Below are 24,888 nucleotides of genomic sequence, written 5' to 3'. Positions count from 1 at the left end.
GCCTCCACTGCCGAGCCCAGGCCCTAGGTGACAGGGCGGCCTGCCTGGGTTCCCTCTTCCCTGGCCGATCGTGTGCCTAAATCTAAACTTCTGTTGCTTTAAGGGTGAGTGGGAGGTACGGGTTCTTTTTGCATCCGGAGATGGAGGGAAAGTGCAGTGTGCCATCCTGAAATCAGCTCAGACCTTTCCTTCTGGAGGTGTCGAGCCTCATTGCCTCTAGGTTCTTGTAGAGCCCAACTGGGGGTTGAAATCCGTCAACCAGGCGAGTCCCTCAGCACAGCGACCCAGGGCTCTGGGGCCCGGGAAGGCCACGCAGGGTGTGCAGTGCCCTCTGCCGGCTGAAGGACCCCATCACTGGGCGCCAGTCCTGCTCCTGGGAAGGACTGGACCAGGAGAAGGTCCGCCCCACACCTGTGGTTTCCCTTAGCTTTGCCAGCGAGCCAAGACCGCAGACGGCACGACCTCACGCGTGGATTCCGGAGTGCACAGCGTCCAGAGACCAGGCTGGAATCCTCAGGGGCAGCAGAGCAGTTGTGTCCCCTAAGGAAGTCCCCTCCTCTGGGCTGGCAGCCAAGGATTCAGGGCCTCCCAGTGGCAAGAAATCAAGAGGCAGAGGTCTTCAAAATCTAACATGAAGATTTGTAAAAATTCAAGACCTTATTGCAGTTCATTAAAAAAAAATTTTTTTTTTAACATTTATTCATTTTTGAGAGAGACAGAGAGGAAGACACAGAATCCGAAGCAGGCTCCAGGCTCCGAGCTGCCAGCACAGAGCCCGACAGGGGCGGGCTCGAACTCACAAACCGCGAGATCATGACCTGAGCTAAGGCTAAGTCAGACGCTTAGCCGACCGAGCCACCCAGGCGCCCCTGCAGTTCATTTATTTGTTAACCAATTCCTATAAAATTGTCCTTATCATACATTTCGATTCAAGTGCAATCCATCTGTGTTGGAAGAAACCAGACAATCCAGACCTCCTTAAAAGTGTTACATGTTCTCTACTCTCCACCCTCCTGCCCTCCCCACCCTCCATTCCATGGGCTGTTTTAAAATTAATTTATCTTTAATCTCTACACCCAGCGTGGGACTCAAACTCACAACCCCAAGATCAAGAGTCACATGCTCTTTCAACGGAGCCAGCCATAGGCTAACGCGTAGCACACTCTCCACTAACACAGGTAGCTGTCCCCAGGTGACGCCTGCCTTGGTTGACCCCCCAGGGTCCAAGCCCTTACTGGTCGTTAGTTATCCCTGCTTTTACTCTGCCCTGGACCACAGCAAGCATACACAGGGCTTCTCACAGGCTGCGGACAGTACCCTCGGGTTACCTTGGGGGCATTGGAGAGGCCACCCCAAAAGCCTCAACCACGGCCAAGGCCCCTCTGCAGGCCTTTCATGAGAACTTTCGGACGTTCCGGATGCTTCTTGTGTAGGATGCTGACTTTTCCTCACTCGGATGCAACATCCTGCAGTGGTTTCTTATGTTCGGTACGGAGCGGGAGATGAGCTGTCTGGTCACCGCAGAACTTCCTCTGTTCACAGAGAACTTGAGGCCTACGCCCTTCATCCTGTCCACGCAGACTTCCCCACTACAGGTCAAGATTGTCATGCCAAAGGAGGGCAGGGTCAGAAAATTAGGAAAGGAACAATTAACCCGTGTGTCTACAGTTCCTCGGTCTCAACACCGTGGGAGTAAAAGTTGGCGTTCTGCATTTCTTAATTTAAATGAAAATGTGTCTCCTCGCCTTTTCTTGTTTTGTTTGCTTTTGTTCCTAAAGGCTATTTTATTATGAAAATGAATATATTAATTTTGAAGCATACTTGTAAGTCAAGGGCTTTAAAAATGTGTGAAAATCCTGAACGCGGTGCCTCTCATTTTCCTTCAGCTTGGGTAGACCAACACTTAGTTTTCATTATAACACAAAACAACCAGTTAAGAAAATCATGAATCGGTTCTGTTCTTGACGATAGTTGTTAGCACGTGAAAATCTTGAGAATTTTTGAGTTTTAACATTTAACACCAGGAAACGAATTTCCACGTGCTAACAACCCAAGCTGAAGGACACGCTCAGCATCCTCGGCCAGGGAGCTGGTCTGAGCAGAAGAGTGCCTTTGACGTCTGCTCCCTCCTGGCGGCAGCCTCTAGCCTCACGGGCCTCGCCCGTGGGCAGTGGGGTTCTTCATGCTAGAAGACTGCTTTCTAGGTTTGTGACCTTCCCAGCTCTTTGGGCTACATGGTCTTTGCCCTTCACCTCTGTCTCCTTCAGAGCCCCAGAGAATATTTTGCTGGGGGTTGGATGGAAAGAATAAAATTCCAGTCCCGCAATTCCTGAGCCTCGCATCCAAATTGTAAAAAGCTTTCAAAGCTTTTTCTTCCCTAAATGTTTATTTTTGAGAGAGAAAGAGAATGAATGAATGCATGAATCCGAAGCAGGCTCCAGGCCCCCAGCTGTCAGCACAGAGCCCGACTCGGGGCTCGAACTAACGAACCGTTATATCATGACCTGAGTGGAAGCGGGACCCTTAACCAATGAGCCACCCAGGCACCCTTCAAAACTTTCTTTCTTTTCTTTCTTTTGTAATCCATTTGGCAGCGGATTTTGACCCGGCCTGAAGTGTTGAGGATAATTTTTGCATCCTGTATGGTGGAAATCTTAATGGTTGATTTGGGGGTCCACAGTAATATGGCGTGAGCTCTGTATTGCCTTTTAAAAACCGAAATGCATCTGACTTCTGAAGCTTGCCAGGCCCCTGGGTGTTGGAAAAGCATGGCGGACCTGTGCTAATCAAGCTGTCTGTGCACCTTCTGTCTGAAGATGTGTGGATGGGACCCTTGGAACGGACTGAGGGCATGTGACCAGGGTGTGACCTTGTCACCCTAGGCTTGGCTCCTGGGAGTTACCTGGGGAAAGATGAACGGCCTTGCCAAACAATGTACAGGTCTGGCTTCAGGAACCAGAGTGAACCTTCAGTGTGTATCAGAAGGTCCTGCTGGTTACCTCTGGGTCACAGGGAGGGGGCTCTCCGAGTCACCTGTGTCCCTTGTTATATGCCACGTGATGTCTGAGCCATGGGTTTCCCCTTTCAAAATTGTTTTTATTTATTAGAGAGAAAGAACGAGAACACGAGGGAGGGCAGAGAGAGAGGGAGGCACAGAATCCGAAGCATGTTCCAGGCTCTGAGCTGTCAGCATAGAGCCTGATGTGGGGCTCGAACCCATGAACCATGAGATCATGACCTGAGCCGATAACCGACTGAACCCCCCAGGCACCCGGGTTTCCCCTTTCACAAAAACCTAAATATGCCCCAAAGCTACTGAACAAAAACAATCAAGGAGCAGTAGTAGCTTTGAGACACTTACAAAATTGACTTCAGTAAGCTGATTTCCCACAAGTTGATCATCCCCCCCCCAAAACTTCATTTTCTTCCTTAAAATGCAGTTCGAATGCTTCTGTTAATTGTGGTGTTATGTCAGCCATTTGACCAAAGGCTAGGCCAGTGTTTTTCCTGCTGTCCCCTGACCCCTGTAGAACATTTGTCTTGTCTCGATTTCAGTTGGCTCTCCAGATAAGAGTCTACTAAACAAAAGCCAGATCCCCTGATCAGAGGACTCTCTCCAGCTCTCTTCCCCAGAATGGAATCTGTTGTTCCCGTTTGGCCTCCAAAGATGGTGGAACAGGTCCTTTTGCGATAGCCTGAAGAACAGCGACTTTACTGGGTCTCCATGAAGAGCCAGAGAGGGCTGTCTGGGCAGTTGTCATTGTTGGGCCAGCATCGTCAAGGCTCTAGTAAAACGTGCTGACCTTGCCCCCCAACGTGCTGGATCCACACCACACACAGGGTCCTTGCCTGTGCCAGCAGGTGCGGTGTGCTGCCCTAGCCTGATGGGTACCGCCCTCCCGGGTCACTCACAGGCTGGTGGAGCCTTGTAGGATGGGGTGAAGGAAACCTGAGGAGTGCTGCTGTTCCTTTAGGGACCCCAGGCTGGGGAAGGTGGGAGCCTTCGCTGCCGGGACTGCAGGGGGCCGCCTCTCCTTACCTTGGATGATGCCAGCCTCTCGGCCCCTTGGCAGAAATAACAGTGCAATATACTTGGAGGGCTCCAAGGGTCCACTCAGGATTTGGCAGCTCTTGCCTGACTGTGATAATAGTGATTCGTTAGCATATCCTGAAACTTGGTCTGTCTTTATGAACATAATGTCTAAGTAGGTTTCATGAAAAGAGTTGAAGGCAATCGCCATGGTTTTAGGTGAATTTTCATTGTGAAAGACATCAATTACTTTGTGTAAATTTCTTCGTCTGCCTAGTGTTTATGGAGACTAGGAATCGGAATAAAGAAACAGAGGGCATCTTAAAAACTTGTGATTTTAAGAAGGTAAATGAGTTGGGGTGCCCGGGTGGCTCAGTCAGTTGAGTCCCAACTCTTGATTTCAGCTCAGGTCATGATCTCACAGTTGGTGGGTTCAAGCCCCGAGTTGGGCTCTGCACTGACAGCAGGGAGCGTACTTGTGACTCATTCATTCATTCATTCATTCATTCTCTCTCTCCCTCTCTCTCTCTCTCTCTCTCTCTCCCCCTTCCTCCCCCTCTCCCCCTTTCTCCCTCTCTGCCCCTTCCCCGCTTGTACCTGCTTTCTTTCAAAATAAATAAACATCAAAAAAAAAAAAATGTAAATGAGCAAGGACTAGGTTGTAGTGTTTCGGGTCCCGGCAGGTGGGTTGCTAATGGTCATGTTTGATAAAATCAATCTGCCCATATTTTAGACCTCATTGGATGGGGGAAACATCCATTTCTCTTGTACTCGGTTTTGGGTGTTTGCTTTGTGTTTGATGTGCAAGCAGGTGGTTATAAAATGAAGTGTTCTTCTTCCTGTTCGTCCCCCCCTTTGAATTCTCGAGTTTCTCTTGGAAATCCACGTGGAGTAAACCTCCCATCCTCACTGCTCCTTTCTGGCAGTAACGAGAATCTACGTACCTTTCTCATGCAAGCAATCTTCCCTCTTCTGAAATGAGCCAGATTCACTGACACCAAACCTTTCAGCCCTAGATCATCTCTCCTCTCAAGCTAAAATAAAAGGTCAAGTAGACCTTCCTGTGGTTTACCCTGCAATTTTAGGATCTCCCTTTCTGGGGCAGAATGCAGTGGTTTTCTCGTAAGGTTTGGCAGTGGGATCCTACTTCTACAAACACCTGACTTCCCTTCTGACGTTTCTTTAGTTCCACTGAGGTGTCCCTCCCAGCCTCAGCTGGAGGGAGTGGTATCCATGGCTGGCTCCCGCATGCCAGGGGCTGGCTCACCAAAGGAGGAAGGCCACGCGCGGCCCTCTGAAGCCCGCTGCTTTGCACTGAATATTTTCACACGCATTCCGCTCCCCTTGGGAACGTAAAAACATCCCTTTTTCACGAATGCAGATCCCGCTCACGCAACGGTCATGCCCCATACTTGTTTCTAGAATATTCTAGAATGCTACTTCCATCCACGACCGACACCACGGCCACAGTCTGAGCAAAAGAGGGACCCATCCCCCTCTCCTTTTTCTCCCCTCTGTGCACCCTGATTTGTTGTGAAGCATTGATGAGATAGTGTCAGCTGCCGATTGTGGTGATAAATTCAGGGGCCGAAAGGGGCCTGGTCTGTGAGCAGAGACATAGAAATGAAGACAGAGCTTGGCTGTCAGAGCGGGCACTGCCCGGGGAGCCCGGGGCCGGCGTGCAGGGAGCACGGGGTGCTGGTGGTCTCCATGGACCCCAGCCGGAGACCCTAGCTCACAGCTCTGCCCTGAAGAAGGCCTGTCCCTGCCGTCGGGAAGGAGGGTTGTGTTAATTAAGTCCTCATAAGTAGCTTGCTCCTCGGGAGAGCCAAGGAGGAAAATGTCACATTTCATACATTCTTGCTTCAAAGAGATACCGAGGGGAAAGAACGAGGCTCCGCACATCAGCGGTCACTGCCACAAGATCCTGGCCAGACTCCGCCTGGTGGCTGTGCGACTCTGAATTCGCTGTCCACATGCGTGGGTGCCACAGCTGGAGGGGCCCCCACGGAAGGGCCAGCCCCCAGCCCAAAAAATATCCAGACAGGAGTCCTTTGCCCCTTTCCTTCTTTTTTTCTTTTGGTAAATAATAGGACACAGGCTATTTGTGTAAGCGGATGTCTGATCTTTCCTTTGATTGCATAATCGAGATCCTACTTATCAATTTTTCAGGACGCCATCTAATTATACAAATTAAAATTCAAAGGAAAGCAAAAAGAATGATTACGCCTCACTTGGGCGTAATGGAAGGAGGAGGGTGTGAAACCCGGCTTGCCTCGGATGATAATGCTGTCATTTTTCATCTCCAAGGCACTTCACAAATATTAACTAATTAATCCTCTCACCCCTTGGCTAACACGAGGTTCTGTCTTCATGCCAGCGTCGAGGACAGGGGCCGCACTGCAGCTCGGTGATCAGAACTCTGGCAAATGAAAATTGCCGGCTGAGCTCTGGGGCTCGAGGCCACCTTTCCCTCTGCTTGGGACTCCCTTCTCCCATTGGTTTGAGTTAGGAACCACCCCCCCCCTTCCCTGCCTTGCGTTGTTGCCTCTCCTAAAGCCCAAGGAAAGTGAATTTTTATAACATGACCGCCACACCTGTCCCACCTGCTTTGGGACCACCTTTGTCTCCCTAGCCCAGTATGGCCGGTTCAGGTTTGGGGAACTCTCCGGGTTTGAAGTTCAGGTTTGGGGAACTCCCCGGGTTTGAAAAGGGCTTAGTATCTCTGGGATGTTACGTTAATTATTTATGTCATTAGAAACTGTGCTTCTTTCCTAGCTCTTTAAAAAAAAAAAAAAAAACGTGTAACTATTGCCATAAATCTTTGAGGTGCGCCTCATTGCTGGGAAATTAGCCATTAACTACCAGGAAGTCTGCTTTCTCATAGTCAGACCTGTATTCTGACCTTTGATAAAGTAACTCCCAGCGTTTTGCATAATTGATGACCATACATAATAATCCTCATTATTAACCCTGGAGCCTCACTCTTGTCTCCTGTCGCCCCTCATTTGCTGGGTAACTGAGGACAACTTTCTCTGACCGTGTTGTTAAAGTAAGACCACCGCAGTGAGTCGAGAGCTCGGACGTTGCGGGGTGCAGATCGTGATTTGTGGCCTCAACTGGTACGTCGGATGAGGAGGAAATGAGGGTCCGGTCCCCCCCAAGACACACACCCTCCACAGACAAGCTGGCCATCAGCTTCCCATTCTTCAGGTGGCTCGTGGCTTTCCCTCTGGAGAGCCCCACAGACCCCAACCCACACGGGAGACCCTCCCATCCCCGATACCGTCTGTGGCCTGGACGCTCCTGGCCCAGGCGGTTAGGTGGCCTGTGACTTCCTGCCCCGTTCTCGTGCGGTGGGGTCGGGGGCTTGTGTTGTGCTGAGCGGTGGCCTTGACTGCTGACCCCAAAGGGCACTTTGGGGAAACTTTGTAAACTGCCTGGCAGAAGGCGTGGACAGAGGCTGTCCCGTAGCCACGGCTGGGTGTCTGTCTTAGTGCAGGTGGGCCTGGGACCCCCTCGCTGGTCCGGGTGGGTCTGGAGTCGGCCCCTCTGCGTTCACAGAAGTATAGGGCAAGGCCCAGCTGGCTGTAGTGTGGTCTTTGGCCTCGGAGCACAAATAACTACCATTCACATTGTCAGCGATTGGTGTTTACAGCCCGAAGTTAAAAGCGAGGGTTCTGGATGCTGCCGTTTACTGCTTTCAGAGACCAGTAATAATGCTCCCTTCCTGTCCAAGTCCGAGGGCAGGAGAGCAAGTGCTGGTGGCAGGTCCCCTTATAGAAAGTGGCAGTAAAACCCTGAATGACTGTTGTCCTGTGCCCCCAGGGTGTCCAGAGAGTAAGGATTCTTTTCTCCTTGTTTCAGGGTTCATAGTGGCGTAATGCCCGCAGACTCCTGCGCGTTCCCCTAAGTTCTTAGAGGACCGCTTTGCCTTTTGAATCAGAGAGTTGCAAAGTTCGATAAAGAATGGCCCTTGTGGATAAGCACAAAGTCAAGCGACAGCGATTGGACAGAATTTGTGAAGGTAAGAGCCAGCGTGATTGGCGGTTTGTAACCAAAGGCGCGTAGTCCCGCCCTCGAACCCTCGCCCCGCTCACCGCTGACCAGTGGGGGAACTGGTTCCCTGTTGAGACTGCGCCCCGCCCCCCCTCCAGCCAGAGATCCCCCTGCCCGTGTCCTGAGCTGTGGTCAGTAGACCTGACCTTCGAGCAGGGGTGCCCAGCTCCCAGGGTGTAGGGGTGGGGCTAGGAGAGCTGGGGAGGGAGCGGCCCTAGGTCTGTTTCTGGCACACCCCTCAGGTCATCCTGCGTATGACAGACGCTGCGTAACAAACAGGATCATCTTTTTTCACTTTCTGAGGTTTCCGGACTCTTACCTGTTTCGGATTAAGGTATTTACAGTGATGAATTCCAAGATATCACTGAAGAGTCCGTGCATTGTCTCTCATTACGTGTTCACATCCCTGGTATCTTTGAAAATGTCTGGAAGTGTTTTATTCATGAAAGGAAAAATAAACATAATTAAAATCTAATGGAAACCTGGGGACAGACCTCTGCGATGTTGATTAAACACCATCCCTCCCTAATGAGGGAGCGGTAAGAAATCCAGAGCGCGTGGCCCTGGGCTTGGAGTTGAATGCTCCTCGCCAGCCTCGTCCCGGCTGCCGACTGGGCTGGCTCGGCCTGGTTACCGGTGACTTGGCTGCGACGTGTGTCACACAGGTCATGGAAGGGAGCCCCCCGGGCAGGATGGGCTCAGCAGCACCCCCTGGGCTCGCACACCGGTTGGCCCACCAGCTGCCCCGTATGGAACGGTTTGTCCTGAAAGCAGAGGTGACTCCAGCCACGTGGGGTGAAAGCATCAAAGACGTGTTGTGTGACCGTATGCCCGGCAAGAGCTCTGTGACACGAGAGGGTAGTGGTGCTGACTGTCCCCCACACCCCTGAGGTTCTGCTGCTGTGCAGGGGGCTGGAGATTTAAAGGTGTGGTTTTGTTTTTAATAAACATGCCAAAACGTTCAAACCTCCGGAGAGATCAGTAGGGTAGTAGAACGGATGCTGATAGTCCCTTCAACCGCATTTGCCAGTTGATGAGATTGGCCATCGTTTGCTTTCTTTTTATAGCTGTAAAGATAGAGATACGTTCGTGTATGAATGGATGGCTGGGCTTTGCAGAACCGTGTAGAAGAAAGTTGCAGGTGCAGCGGTTTGCTCCCAAATACCTGCGTGGCCTGTGTGCCCTTTTAGGACGTCTCCTGATGTAAACACAGCACCGTAATCATGCCCAGGGGACCGGACCACACCGCAGTGTCCTGATAACAGACGGCGCACTCACGTGCCCCCGTGCACGTGATTCGTGTGGGTGCTTGTTCGTGCAGGGACTCCTCAAGGGTCGCACCCTCCATTTAGTGGTCTTGTCCTTGGTCTCCTTAGCCTACATAATTTTTTGAAAGCCTGTTTGACTTTCAGAAGCATGACTAGTCATGGAAGAGCCCAGACCGACTGGTTGGTCGTGTCCCAGACTCTGGCTTCCACCCGATCGCGTGGGGATTTAGTCAGTTTACTTTTTGACCTCTGGCGGAAAGGTGCTTCATTTGAGGTTACTGGGTCTCCTGTTCTAAAAAGCCTTTAGTGGATCAGCTTTCCAGCGTTCATGTCCTTGATGCCTGTGGTGCGGATTCCACCCGTTCTACGGTATTTATCTAGACGTACCGCATCGGAGACGAGAATGGGATTGGAGAGCCAGTGGCCTGTCCCCTCTGCGTTTTCAGGGCTGTTGGCAAGGGCAAACCATGATGGTTTTTTCAGACCCTCTCTCCCCAGCATGGTTCACCCACCTGCCGCCCACTTTTTATAACCGAAATTTCAGCGTCTGCTTCACCTGTGAACGGCATTCCTGAGATAAGTTAAAGCTACAATTTTTGAAATTTCTCAATAGGCACCATCAAGACAGACATTTGAAATTCAGTTACTCGGGTGTTACTTGTAACCCATGATCCCAAACACTCGTTTGCTGTCCCGTTAAGTACAACAGATGTTCCAAGGTGCTCCTTTGGTGACCCTTGCATTTGTACACCGAGTTAACATTTTTCCAGGCCGGGTCAGGTGCTCACGGCCCAGCTGCTACCAGTGAGGCACAGAGGAGGTGGTATGTGTGCCCCTTATTTGGCCTTTCCCTCAAATCGGTTCCGTGGATCCAGTCATTTCCCCCTGTGTCTCCATCCCTGGCTTTGGGTTGTCTCCAGTGTCTGTTCTAGAAACCCGGTCTACCTGCTCTTGAACATTCTATTTGGGAATCCAGAGAGCCCAGCAGACAGTCTTCTCCTTCTCCCTGCCAGTGCCCCATCCCCAGGACCACATCTCTCTCTCTCTCTCTCTCTCTCTCTCCCCCCCCCCCTCTCTCTCCCCCCCTCTCCCCCCCTCCCCCTCTCTCCCCCCCTCCCCCTCTCTCTCTCCCTCCCTCCCTCTCTCTCTCTCTCCCTCTCTCCCCCCCCCCCCTCTCTCTCTCTCTCTCTCTCTCTCTCTCTCGTTGTTTCTGATTGTTAGGTTAAAAGCATGAAGTTGTTTCTGTGTTGTAGCCACTCTGGGCTCATAGGGGCTTTGTCTTTGGTTTCTTTGGTCTCTGGGAACAAGCCTCCTTCAGGTTTCGGTCCTCTCTCCTGCCGCCAGACCCCCGTGCAAACCCCAGCCGCAGGATCCCTTTCTAGACAGGCCCTCCTGGGTCCGCCTCCAGCCCCCTCTGTCTCTTCAATGAACACCTTTGTTCCAGCCTAGCCTGTCTGGTGGAATCTGAGCCTCACCCCTGCACAGAACCCCTACCTGCCTTCCCAGGCCCAGCCCGTTCCTCCTGGAAACCTGAGGGTCTCTGTCCTCCTGAACTTCAATGTCCTGTGGCCACTCCTAGCCACTCTGCCCTCTGGGGTTCCGAGTTGAAGCCAAGGGAAGACCGGGTGGAAGGCAGAATCTGACTCAGGCCGCGTCTTCCCGTCACCCCCACCCCCGCCACGGGGTGTTTGTTCGAGATGGAAGCACAGTGCAGAGTATGGCTTTGCTTCTCACCAGCCAGTCTTTGGGACTCCATCCAAATCAGTTGGAATAATGGCCTTTCGAGCTGACTTAGAAGCCAGATTTTAATTTTTCTTTTTAAAGGAACCGTTCTATTTTGATATTGATAATTTGTTCTCCGCTCTTGCCGATGCCTGGTCTCAATCCCAGAGTGCTGTTGTGTCAGGGTTAGCATGGAGTAGGGTCTGATAACAGGGACTGGTCAGAGCTGGGCTGCAACGGCAGTCCCGTCTTTTCTGATGGATAGTTCCAGTCTTGGTTTCCCCCTCCGTTAAGTTTGCTGCTGGCATAACTGATACATCGCATTTGTGAATTGGGCCGTCGGAGTTTCAGTATGTTACATCTAGACACAGCTGGTGTGATTTTCCCCAGATATTTGTTGGTCAGAGAAGAGGGCTTACTATCTCTTGGCATCACCAAAGTAACCCAGGAAAGCGTTTTGCGGAAAGCATTTTCTGGGTTTGTAGAAGTGTAATATACCAGAATGGCTCTGCCGATGACATTTTGTCGGGACATCTTATTGTGGGTTACGGTAGAATAAATCACCAAACGCCATCCTCCCCTGTGGCTATGGAGAATGTCATTTGACAAAAGTAGATATTTCATTTTACTTTATTTTGTTCAAATGTCTCACGCACGTGGAAAAATGGTCCTAATGATCGCATCCGTTGAGCTGTGATTAGTGCCCTCCTCATAACATAACTCAGGAGTGGACTTTCCCCCTTCCTCTGCATGTCAAGAAGAAATGACGTGAACCTCCCTTTGAATAAACAGCCCTGTTTGACATTGCTTACCTCTAGGATGTCCTCACGAGCAGAGGTAAAAAGTGAGAAGGTAGGTTCGTTGAATGGATACTGGGAAAATAGAGACCAACTGACATCTGTTAAATACAGGAGTAATTACAAATTCTGGTAATTTTTTAATTAAAAAAAATTTTTTTTAATGTTTATTTTTCATGTCTTTTGCCCATTTCTACACGGATTATTTGGGTTTTGGGTGTGGAGTTTGTTTAAAAAAATTTTTTTTTACATTTATTTATTTATTTTTGAGAGACAGAGCACAAGTGGGGGATGGGCACCCCAAGTGTTGACTTTGTTTAATGTTTACTTTTGAGAGAGAGAAGAGAGAGGGGCAGAGCACAAACGGGGGATGGGCAGAGAGAAGGAGACAGAATCCAAAGCAGGCTCCAGGCTCTGAGCTGTCAGTGCAGAGCCCGACATGGGGCTCAAACTCACGAACCGTGAGATCATGACCTGCACCAAAGTCAGACGCTTAACTGACTGAGCCACCCAGGCGCCCCTGCCTTTTTCGGTCTTTAAAGCGTATGTAGCACTTTCTACAGAAACAGCATCAAAGCTGGCCATCTCTAGGTAGACCACAATCATTTCTAATAAATACCCGTAAACAACCCCAAAATGTGGATTTTAAAAGGGGGATTTATAATGTTGCTGTACATTATAATTGTATGTTTGGATTGGGCAATTATGCATGTTTCCAGTAATTATGTGATTAGCGATAATTACGTTAGCTGTGTAAATATACAATAGTCAACTAGACTCGACTTTAAACTCCAAAAGCATAAGTGAACATGTTACTGCCATGTGCTCATGTAAAGGAAGGGAGCGAGGTCAAGTTGAAGCTTTATGGAAGTTATTTGCAAGGGATAAAAATCCACATTTCCCCTTTGTCTGGTGTGGTTTTTAGATAAACTCCTCCCCCGGGGTGCCTCTTGTCAACTAGGGGCTGGGCTCGTAGAATTGCCCACACTCAGGCCCTCGCTTTCTGCAGGTGGGAATCGGGTTAAACGTTGTATTTCTCTGTTCTCCTCATCTATAAGATACAGACATCAGCTTCTCTCTGAACTTGTCTGTGTGCGGAAGGGGCTCTGACTGCAGCTGGCAGATGTCCTTTAACTCCCTGTGTGTCTAACAGCAGTGTGTCCAGTCCGCTCGTATCCACCTGTGCTTTGGGGGTGTGGCGCATTTGGCCGGTGGCTGGTGTTTTAGCGGCCGCCCCACCCCAGTGGATTTTTGCTCTTGCTCCAGACAGACCCCTGTCTGTGTCCCTGTTGATGATCAAACCTCCTAAGTGCCCTGGAGCCACCTGGCTTATCTTCCCAACCTGCTTGGATTTGAGTGCCTTTCCTTGGGTCACCGCGCCTTTAGGAAAGGCTGTCTGCTTTCAGGCTCAGTAAACCCCTCCCAGGAACCAGGGTTCCGACGGACCCAGGCCCAGTCTCCTTCCAACAGAGTAGGTCCAAGGACAGCAGAACAGTCCTGGCTGTGAAGAAGCGGAGAGCTCAGCCCACAGTGCCCCCCACAAATTCGGAGGATGTCCCTGGGCCTGGGTAGGTCCCAACACCGCTCAGTGTCCTTACAGGCATTTGGGGGGACGATGGCACCAGAACCCCAGCATATACTTTGGTGCCAGCTTTTTGTGCTGTGACTTCTTTTTCAGGACCTACAGGTGATATGCTGTGAGATGAGACCCTTGTTTCTGATCAACTCATACTCAGTTCACCAAACCACGATGTTAGGAGCATCCTGACGTTAATGGGACTCTTGCTCTAACAAAGCTCAGGGTTTGGGGCATGCTGTCTGCCTCCAGAGAGGCCTGCGGTGCCCCTCTGGGTCCAGGCAAGAACTTGGCTCAGCACCACCAGCTGAGCTGTGAGGTACCGGGAGGGGATGTCTTCCGGGAACCGATGTGCGTGCACCTGGTCACAGTGGTCTCCCTCTTTTGTCTTGTTACTTGCTCCTCGGGGGGCTGGGCCATCCATGGGCTTGTTTCCCATGTCCTACTGGGAGAGATGTGTGTGCCAAGAGAATCCTTCCCATTCACACCCCGGAATGGGTGAAACAGCTTCTCAAAGCAGGGTGGATCGTCGGTCTTTACACCTGCAAGGTCTTGGCAGCCCATCTTCCGACTGCCCCCGGGCACAGCCGGCTGAGCCAATGCAGAGTGTTGCCAGGCAGCGTCAGATAGCGGGCGGCAGGTCCTCTGCGCTCTTAGCTTGGTGCCTCCGCGCACAGACCGTTGCAGGTGAGCGCCTATGCTTTGGCCTGGGCGTGGGTTCGGAGGTCCTCCCGGTGACCCTGTACACCTGTCAGCTTTCCCCATCGCACAGGACGTGCCTTGAGGGCAAGGACTGGCTGTCCATGGAGTCCTGTTGTCCTGTACAGTCACACCCATCTGTTCCCTTCACAGCCTATGTGTTGAAGGAACAGGCACATGGTGGAGAAAAGGACATGTCGGAGGGACAGGGCTCCATCACCTTGAGTGAGAAAACCAAGGGCTGTCTCTGCCAATTGATGCATCCCCTGGATTGCTTTGGTAGCGTACTCCCCTTATAGGGTAGATTTCTTTGGATTTGGAGACCAAGAGACCTCGAGTGAACCGAAGAAGTTTCCTGGAGGTGCGGGTTACTTGAGCTGGACCCTGATGGATGCACATGACTGGGGCATCTCAAAGCCAAGAGGAAGGAATTCTGGAATATTGGGAACCCAATACAGATTAAGTCACATAAAATACAGAGTGTGATGGAGTGAGGGGTGGCACCGTTGAGGTGGGTTAGGGGGTTACCTGAGATGCTAAGATTTTGTGGGATTTTTGCTCTTATCGGAGGTTTTTACAGAGAGGAAAGAAGAAAGTGGTTTTTGTTCTAGCACCTGCTGAAGGCAAATCCTGTGCGGGTCAGCTTTCCTGGTAGATTTTTGTCCTGTGGCTTGCCCAGGCCTGCATCCCAGCCCAGGGCTCCAGCTCATACTTAGTTTCAAAACCTGCCCTAAAAGAGGAATGGACTTTTACCCCCATCACAAGAGGCAGTTAAAGCTAATTTTCATAATACAGCTGTTAGTAAGTTTCATAATCTAGGGACACCCGAGTGGCTCAGTCGGTTGAGAGTCCGACTCTTGATTTTAGCTCAGGTCATGATCTCACTATTCATGGGTTCGAGCCCAGCCTGCTTCAGATTCTCTCTCTCTCTCCGCCTCCCCCTCCCTCCCTCAAATAAACTTTTTTTTTTTAAAAGAGTTTTATAGGCTAGTTAAGAAATCAAGTCCTGAGCAATGTGCAAGCCTTTGTTTTCATTTAAAATGGCTAAGTCTTGGGACACCTGGGTGGCTCAGTTGGTTGAGCGTCCAACTTCCACTCAGGTCATGATCTTGAGGTTTGAGAGCTCGAGCCCCGCGTCGGGCTCTGTGCTGACAGCTCGGAGCCTGGAGCCTGCTTCGGATTCTGTGTCTCCCTCTCCTTGCCCCTTGCCTGCTCTAGCCCTTTCCGTCTCTGTCTCTCCCTCTCTCTCTCAAATTAAACATTTTAAAAAATTAAACTGATAAATGGCTAAGTCTGGAGTTCCTTGAAGGCTGGGACTGTTTACATGGCAGCTCATCTTGGAAGGGTAGGTTTGGTTACACAGCCCCATTTCAGGTCTGGGGTTTTCTTCCGAGGGCATTCAGTGCTGTGTCAATCCCCTGATGACTGAAATGCTGTCTGGCCATTCTCGTTTTCTCTTTGCATTCATGAGAATGTACATACAGGCTGCCTTGAAACTCTTATTTCCTATTTCACCAGTGCACTTGGGTCCCCTGCCCCCTGCGATTGAGATCAGCCAAGGAAGTTATTTTGGTAGGGGCCCTGCGGGAACAGAAGGGACAGAAAACTTTTCTAAAGGCAGGAAGCTGTTCTTAAACATAAATCCTAAAACACTTGACAGAAACAAACAACCAACCCAGCCTGTACACATTCAAAAGTAGGAAGCAGGATGTCCTAAGCCCATCTTTGGCCCTGTTTCTGCGGGAAAATAGTGCGTAACCCACCGACCTCTGCCGTGTCCCCCAGGAGATGCCGCCCGAGGAAGGCAGAGGCGTGGGTGCTACCGTGGCTTCCGTCCTGGGACCCAGCAGGCACAGGGGAGCATCTCTGGGGGCTCCGGTTTCTACCTTCACTTGTGGAGCTGCCGTGATCTTGGGGGCCCAAGGGCTGGAGGGGGACCAAGAGATGGAAGGCTGGCCAGTAATGCTCCACAGCTCGGCCTGGCTGCCTCCTGAGAAGGAGCAAGCATTTATTGCCACCAGGCGGGACACAGCACAGCTGTCCGTGGACAGGCAGTCAGACCCAGTGCCCTTCATGTGAGTCCAAACGTTAGATTGGGTGACTCCGCCTCATGCTTGAGAAACGTGTAATTTATTTGTGAATGAATGTGGGGCTTAGACCCCAGAGCCATACTTTTCTTGTCTTTTCAAGCAGTTTCCTAGGTCATGGTAGCGGTTGGAACACGAGGTGCCTATTGGTGATTTGCCCAAGGGCGAGCTGGCTGGTTGTGCCCTCCTTGATTCTCCTCCCTGTCCTTCTGGAACCTTCTAGATCATCTCTGAGCATCTTCTGATCTGTCACACAGGGAAAATGAAGAATTGGCTTTGCGGGGGGGTGTTGGCATCTAACCCCCTCCCCCCCCCCCCCCGCCCCCGGGGCTGCCGTTCGGGTTATTCTACGACGTCCACTCTGGCTTGGGTTCATTTTGTCTGCAAGAGAATTTGGGTTGTCTCTTAACTTTCGGAAGATGGCTTTTCCCTCGGTGCAATTTTCCGTAGCGAAACTCTTTGCAGGACTGAAGGGTTAAGTCTGGGGGACTCCTTATCCTCTCAGAAATTGGGCCCATCTCGCTTTATTTCGTAAACGTGAGCTTTGCAGAAAAGCGGCTCTCTTGAAGAGGCTGCAGCACACTTGAGAAAAATCTGCCAGAGCGTTTGGGAAAGCGTGAGTCAAGTTACAGGTGTTTTCACCTAACACAGGAAAACATCTGTCCTAATATTTGGCGGCTTGTGGAGCCGGGGCTGCGTGAGTTTGGGTGGCTTCCAAGTGGGATGAGGATGGAAAGGAGACCCGGGCCTCCTCATTCCCGTGTGGAGGGGGAGGCGCCCACCCTGGAGCCTCCCCCCTACCCACCGACCCCCCCAACCCTGCCTCTGGCATTACACTTTGCCCTCCTTCTCAGAAATCTGTTACTGGTTTCATAGGAGCTGTTGGGTGCACATTCTTCTAGACGGTCCTGCTTCAGTCAGAGAACTTGAACCTTAAACGAGGTATTTGTAAGCCGGGCGAGCAGGTGTGCTCCAGGGGTGACGCGCTCACCTCTGAAGCGATGTGTCCGTACCAGGAGCGGAGCCCTTCAGGCCAGCACCACACACTGTTAACGTTTTCTTCGTGACAAGACGGGAAGGAAAGGAAATGGCACGAGGGACTGACTAATCCTGAGGCTTGAGGTGGTTTTATACCTTCCACTAACAGAGCGGGGGGCCCCGGCTCCAACAGCAGCACAGTGCTCCCCACGCTGAGGGGCGGGAACAGCCCAAGTTCAGGAAGTTCCTTTCTGATACTCTAGCACTTAATTTGGTAGGTGACCTCTTCAGTACCTGGGGGTTCTTTCTGGAGAATCGTAAGCAAAATGACAGAATTACTGTGCTAACGAGGTTTCCTGTTTCGGGCGGCAGCGGGGCAGAGTGACCCGAGGTCAGCGCAGGGAATTCTGGAAAGCGGAGCGTTTGCTCTGCCGTGTATGATCTGCGTCCCACGCCCTGTGGCCACCCCCAGGACAGGGCCCCTGGCTCCATCCCCAGTGACTGGGATGTGACATAATCATAGCTGCTTCTAGAGTCGCTTGGGGCCAGAGCACCTGGAACGGGGCCTGGTGCAGACATTGACCAACGTGGACGTCCTCTAAGAAGGAAACAGTAGGAGGAACGTGACGCCAGAGAGGCCTTGTTTCTGGTCACCTCTGCTCTTCCCGTCTTGCCCGGCCAGCCGGTGGAAGTGTTGACGATGGGGCAGAGTCCCCACCCCTCCCCCTTTTGGCCACAAAACCCAAGACCGGAAGGGGAAGGTGACGAGGTAGACGTGGGCCGGGGCTTCTCGGGGGTGTCTGGCCCATGTCCTCCGTCAGGCTGAGGTGTGACCTACCTGATAGACGTGCCAGCTTGTGTCCTGTTCTCCGTCTGAGAAGGGTCCCGGGTGTCACGCCCCGGCCTCCGCAGCCCTGAGCGGTGAGAACCTGCCCACGGTGGGCCTGCCCAGCTTGCCAGCCCAGCCGTGCCGGGAAGTGATCTGCTGTAACCAGATAGCGCTGTTTCCATTTGGTTGTGGGCTCCAGACCGCCCTCCCGTCCGTTTGGACGTGTCTTCTAAGCGGACACATCCCGGGGCTGCTGGGGAGGCGTGTAAATACTGTGTTGCATGTGGCCAGGCCTGTTTCCTCGTTGCCTGCCCAGCCAGGCCTTTCAGCCCACGGGCACCAACGTGCCAGCAGAGGAATGACCGACCAACCTTGGCACCAGCAGGCTGCTTTTATACGCGGAAACCCTACATTCGGCAGTGTGGCTTGTTAATTTTTTTTTTTTGTTCCCCCACGCGTCCCAGGAGGGGATCGCGGGGGAAGATTTGGGTCTCCTCCTGCCAGCATATGTTTCCAGATACCTTGAGGCTTTGTTGGTGTTTTGGGGGGTCAGAAGTGGTAACAGACTGGGTTCCTGGGCTCCGTCCTTGGCACGGATTCTCAACAGTCCGCGGGTGGCCACAGAGCTCTGGAGGAACAGTGCTGTTGTAAACAGCCGGTCCCTACGTTTGGTATGCCCGTGTGCACCGGGACACAAGGAGATGGGATAGAGCCCTGCTCCCTTAAACTGTCTCGCGTTGCCACGCACCCCCAGTTCAAAGTAGGATTTGCACCTACTTTCCTCTCTCGCGGTAAATTTTCGGTATTTCTCATTCCAAAAAAAAAAATTTTTTTTTTTTTTTTTTTTTTTTTTTAAACAACCGGTGTTTTTCGTAAGTGAAAAATCGAATCTGCTGTAGACGTGGGTGAAGACAGCAGTCCGGTTTAACGGCTGCAGACGCGCACAGTGTCTTGTCTGTCAAGGTTCTCAACGGCACGCCGCCTTTGCAGCAGCATGATCACGAGCTTTTGTTTTTGTGGTGGGTTCGGTGTCATGGGCTCCCGTGGTCGGAGGAGGGGAACCTGTAGCTTGGCTCTGTGTTGTTTCTCTGGGACCCTTCTCTCTCTTTAAAGAAATGGTTGAATGCTCAGAGGTGGGCCGTTCCTTATTGAAATTAAGTAACTGTTGTCCTTTGTGTTATTGCGCCTGAAGTCCCTCTGAGCCATGTAAGGATCTTAATCCTTGGGACTATGGAGAAGCCTCCCCAACATCGAAGCTCGCCGAGCCTGCTGGAAGGACGCTTTTCCTGCGAACGGATATGAAGGAAGGCACACCTAAGTTGCAGAAGCTTCCCGGTTTTGCTTCCTAATGTCAGGGCTTAGTCGTTGACCTCTGTGGCAGTCTTAAATTTTCTTTTCTTAACGTTTGTTTATTTTTGAGAGAGAGAGAGAGAGTCGGGGAGGGGCAGAGAGAGGGAGAGACACAGAATCCGAAGCAGGCTCCAGGCTGTCAGCACAGAGCCCGGCACGGGGCTCAAACTCAAGAACCGTGAGATCATAACCTGAGCCAAAGTCAGAGGCTTAACTGACTGAGCCACCCAGGTACCCTTCTGTTGTAGTCCTTAAGATGGTAAATTCTAGATCACACACCGCAGGTGTTTGTTTGTTTGTCCCTGGCAGGATGGAGGGTTTGGTGTTTTATGATAATAAGGCAAAGAATGCATTTGGACTTGAGCAGCAGAACTCATGTGATTGGTAACCCCGGAGTCCTCTCAGAGCCAGATTTCACTATCGGCGGGGCATTGGGCTGCAGGCCTGGCCCATTTCTCAGGGTACCTCGTGTTCTAGAATTGTGCATGAGATTGTTTTTTTCCCCTTTTTATCCTGCCTGCCTGTTCACATTTAATTTGTTCTTAGCCGTGTGCAATGGATTAACATTTCATCAGGTTGGATTAAGATTGAATTGACATTAAAGCAGTCTTTTCCTACTTTCCTTCTGTCACTTTTAGGCGATCCGAGGTGGGGGGTGTGGGGGTGCTCATCCCAAAAGTGCCCTGGTGAGGACGAAGGAGATAAGCCAGGGCTTCAGTGTGAAAATAATTCCCAGTCGTGGGTCGGGAGGCCTGGCTGGAGCCCTCAGCCCTCCTCCTCCGTCTAACGAGATGTCACATGGAACAAAAGCTTTAGGGGTTTTATTTAGCTCCTAATCCCCATGCTGAGAGAGCCGAGGTCCATGTGAGCTCGCCCGCCGGGAGGAAGGGGGGCCGGCGAGCTGGGCGCAGCCTCGTCCCCGGGACTCTGGTGCTGCAGCTGGGGAGTGAGGCGAAGTTACCGTGAGTGTTGTGTTTTGCCTACTAAGGTTTCGGAGGATTAATAATTTAGGCCGTACTTTGAAACAGAAAACCCCCAGTTGGTCTTTCCTGCCGTCCGGGAAGGGTTCGGATGCAGCAGGCCGGCTGTGATGTGTGTCACTGAAGATTCGTAGAGACCGGCCGCCTCCCCCGCCTCGGCCGCCGCCGTCCCTCCTTCCCGATGCCGGTCCCCAGCCGGCAGGTCCCCATCGGCCGATCCCAGAGCTGGGATGCTGCCGGGTGGTACGAGGGCCCCTGGGAGGTGGCCGAGGCCCCGGCGAGGAGCAGCTCCGTGGCGGACGGCGGCACGGCGGGACCGTGGTACGAGCCCCAGGGCGCAGGCGAGCCCTTCCTCTACCGGGAGGCCTTCTTCAACTCTGTGGCTGGCAGCAAGAGCCCCGTCGCCGACTTCGCCTTTTACGACAGCAGACAGGCGCTGATGTCTGGCCGGGGCGCCCTGCTGCCGCGGGATTACTACGGCGACGCGGCCGCCCGGGTGCCCAAGGAGGCTCGCCACCTGCGGGACCCGGGACTCAGCCGGTCGCTGCCTGGTTACGGCGTGACGGGCGGCAGGCTGACGTGGGATCAGGTGCAAGGCCGGGTCCCCGCCCTGCAGGATGCCGGGCACCTGTACCGGGACCCCGCGGGTAAAGGGGTGGCTCAGGGGCAGCGGACACAGAGCCGGGCCCCGTCGCCCACGCACTGTGCGGGGGAGCCGCTCGATGGCAGGTTCTCGGCCCAGGCCCCCGCCTACCCCGCCAGCCAGATCTACAACGACGTCGCCGAGAGGCCTGTGGATTCCGCCCTCTCCAGGCAGGCGGCCCCCACCTGCCTGGTCGTGGACCCCAGCACGGCCGCGGCGCCGGACGGCGGCCCAGGGGTGGCCCCGGGAGCCCTGAACCGAGGCTACGGGCCTGCCCGGGAAAGCGTCTCCGGGCTGGTTTACGAGAACTGCGAGGTGGTCCTGCCATCCTTCCAGGGCCCCGGCGGCAGGAGGAGCACGCTCCCTGAGTTCCTGGCCCTCCTGCGGGCCGAGGGGGTGGCGGAGGCCACCCTGGTGGCCCTGCTGCAGCAGGGCTTTGACTCTCCGGCCGTCCTGGCCACCATGGAGGACGCGGACATCAAGTGCGTCGCGCCCAACTTGGGCCAGGCCCGCGTGCTGAGCCGCCTGGCCGCCGGCTGCAGGACCGAGATGCACCTGCGGAGGCAGGGCCGGGTGGGCCCCCTCCCCCGGGTGCGCTCCAGCAGCTTCAGCCACCGAAGCGAGCTCCACGGGGACTTGTCTTCTGTGGGCGCCGCGGCCTCGCAGCCCCAGCCCGTGGGTCCCCTGCAGGCGGCATCCCCCCGAGCAGGAGACCCGGCCCGCCGCCCCTCCAGCGCGCCATCATCCCAGCACCTCCTGGAGACGGCGGCCACCTACTCTGCCCCCGGGGTGGGCGCCCAAGCGCCCCCCTTCCCCTCCAACTCTGGGTACGGCTCACCCACCCCCTGCGCCCTGACAGCACGGCCGGGCCCCACGTGCCCCCCACAGGCCGGGGTGGCCTTAACTTACCCGGGCCCGGCCCCTCCCCTTCACCCAGGCCCCAGAACGGCCTACTCCACGACATACACGGTGCCCATGGAGCTGCTCAAGAGGGAACGCACTGGGGCCGCGTCTCCCCTGCCCACCCCCCGTGGCAGCCCCCAGCTCTTGCGGAAGCCCGGTGTCCCCGTGGAACCGTCCACCCTGCCGCCAGCCGGCCAGAGCCTCCACACGCCTCACTCGCCCTACCAGAAGGTGGCCCGGCGGACGGGCGCCCCCATCATCGTCTCCACCATGCTCGCTCCAGAACCAAGTAATGAACCCACCCCTGCCCTTCCTCGTGGGACGGTGAGGGGACGGTGCGGGCAGAGGTTGAGCACAGGACGGTGGGGCCTCACGCTCTTACTGCTCTCTTGCCACGCCTGGAGAGACCAGCCCCTGCGCCCTCATGCCCACACACACTCCCGGGCGAGGCAGCTGGCCACAGCTAGCCAGTTGACACAGGTTCGCTTGGGTGACGCGGGTTTGCCTTCAGGCAGACCCCCTGGGACAGCACCCTCCTGTGTCTCTAGTTCAGTTCAGGTTGCTTAGGGAACTTGCCTTTATGGTGATGACCCACAACGGTGTATCTGGGAGAAACTCAGGCTTCATTCAGGACAGAATGAAACCATTGGCCCATGGGAGGGGGGGTGTGTGTGTGACATTTTCTCCAGTTCACCTTCGGCGGCTTTGGAGAAGGCAGGGGTGTTTATCCAGTGCCTCCTGTAAATCGTTGATCATTCATTTGCCATTAGAAGTATGTTCTAGCATGGAACCCCGCCCCCCCCAGCCCTGACGTGTCTCTATACGGCGTCAGAGGTGGGACTGTCACCCACCATAGAGCTAAAATCTGGTGTGCTGCCTGACTTGTGTGTTAAAGCGAGATGACGAACGAAATCCCTGAGAACCGCTGTTTCAAAAACAGACTTAATCTCCTTGGAATACAGTTGGTTGGGAATTCTGTTGACTTGTAGGGAACAATATATTTTCAAGTTGAGGAATGAGAGAACCATCCTAGGTGGTTGTCTTCAAAGCAGGAGACAAGTATAATTTATTACGTGTGTTTCCTTGGGCATTGTGGGTAAGATTCCGGGTGGACGTCCCCCGAACAACGCTTTACTTTAAACTGTAAAATCCTTGTTGCTAATTCAAGCCGTACATCCGTTTTCTTTCTTCCTTCTTGCCTCCCCAGTTTAGAAAACTAAACCCCTTTTAAATGAATTTTTGTTTTCTGAATAACTAGAATGCTCGGGTGGAGGGACTTGTGTGAAAATAGGATGAGCCTTTTTGGAAATAACCCCTTCGAGAGCTGTGGGAGCCTGATCTTGAAACCCTGAGGTAGCTCATCTATCTTGTGCGCGGAGCTGGTGACCTAGTGGCTACCAGGAGACTGAAATGGCTACTTTGCTTTTTCGGATCCACCCGCATTCGCAGTGTCTTTCTTCTTTCCGAAAGGGGACTGAGCAATTGGAGTTTTCTGTTGTCTCGCACCGTAGGTTCTGGTTTTGTCTTGTGTGGGGGGGGTTTTTTTTTGTTTGTTTGTTTTTTTCAAGTTTGATCATACAATGTATTTGACTTACTTTTTTTTTTTTTTTTTTTAAGATCAATGTACAACGGGAGGGAAGTCAGATGCACACACCAAGAGTGTGTGCACCTCCTCCTTCCCAAACATTCTTTCTTTGCCACCAACTAATTTGCATGGCGATGACATTTGTTGCTCCAGTAATTCCATCTGATAATGGCCGGGCTTGCAAAGCGGATCTGAAAACATATTCCTTAATTATGTGTTGCTAAGCAACGAGAGGGTTTGGTCATAATCACAGAAAGATTATCTCCTCATTGAAGTCCTGGAAAGGTTTTGCTGAAGGAGGACCTGTAAAATTGCCTTATTTTCTCCTTTTTTTTTTTTTTCCTGTTTGTTTTGCACCGCCTTCTCACGAAAACATTCCCCATTATTTGGGTCCGGGGTAAGGGATATTATTTAAGTTGTTTGGAGTCTGATTGTTAACACACGGCTTTGCAGACCAAAGGATATTGATTTTTGTTTCATCTGCGTGGCAGTGAGCCAGTGCCAAGGAAGCCTGAAGTAGGAAGTCTGCCAGCAAATAAATTTCTCTGTCGGATGATCTAGCCCGTAGCAGCCGTCTTCCTCCGCGTCCCTTCTCGTACATGCAGTGTGTCTTTATAACCCTCCCCTGAAAGCGGCGTGTCGGGGACCCGGGGGTAGGAGCTCGCAGCCTGCAGAAGTGGCATTTGGGGTGGCAGGCTTCATAGAATCAACAGCCGGCTTTCGATCGGTTGGAACCTACAGTCGAGCTCCCGGCAGCCCTTTCCCCCCACCTCCGCGAGGGGAACGTTTACGTTGAAGGGAAGCAGCACAGACCTCAAGTCTGGAAACCCACGGTCCCCGCTTGCCTGCTGAGCTGGGCGATGGCCATCTTCAAATCTAGCCCTGGCCGCCGTGGTCACTTGCGACACGGCCAGCAGGAGTAGTAAATCTTCTGTCTTCACCTAACTCCAAAGGTTTCCGGGTGATCTGGAGGAGCAGGGAAGGCCAGGAAGGGGGACTGTCTTCTCTCTCTTCGGAGAGGGAATCTGTAGGTTTCCAGTGGGTTGCGTGTTAGGGCTTCAGTGCCTGGTTTCCTTTTTATGGGCTTTGGATGTGGGGACACCTACTAGCTTTTCTTAGTCCACGAACTACCTGCTTCATCTCGGCCGGCTTTGTGGGTATAAATACCAGGCTGCTTGCTAGTCCGTGGCAGTTCAGGGTGACCGGACGAGGAGGGACCCTCGTGCAGCCTGCCATTCCCACGTGACCCGGGATTAGGGGGTTTGCACATCAGACCTGCGTGAGCGTCGGCCCCCGGTGCACCTGCTGTGGCTCACGCGCTGACCTGGTTGACTGTGTGGCACAAGCTGCGGAACCTTCCGGCAGTGGCTGCAACCCGGCGG

The 24,888-nt window shown here is 52.9% G+C and overlaps 1 protein-coding gene across 8 annotated transcripts in view; it reads left to right on the top strand.

Moving 5' to 3' along the window:
• CTBP2 (C-terminal binding protein 2) overlaps window positions 1-24,888 on the top strand; it is a 159,503-nt gene that overhangs the window by 101,376 nt on the left and 33,239 nt on the right. For 7 of the 8 annotated variants that reach the window (XM_053207100.1, XM_027063345.2, XM_053207101.1 and 4 more), the window contains one exon: window positions 7,898-8,057. In XM_053207100.1, coding sequence (XP_053063075.1) covers window positions 8,000-8,057 — 58 coding nt within the window. In that variant the 5' untranslated portion in view covers window positions 7,898-7,999. Of the gene's footprint in view, window positions 1-7,897; window positions 8,058-15,423; window positions 22,211-24,888 lie in introns of those variants that run through there. The other variant, XM_027063344.2, reaches the window with a different exon arrangement.

This window comes from Acinonyx jubatus, chromosome D2 (genome assembly GCF_027475565.1).
Source record: "Acinonyx jubatus isolate Ajub_Pintada_27869175 chromosome D2, VMU_Ajub_asm_v1.0, whole genome shotgun sequence".
Classification (NCBI taxonomy): domain Eukaryota; kingdom Metazoa; phylum Chordata; class Mammalia; order Carnivora; family Felidae; genus Acinonyx; species Acinonyx jubatus.
The sequence above is the reverse complement of the archived record's forward strand: the minus strand, read 5'-3'. Positions and strand labels throughout refer to the sequence as shown.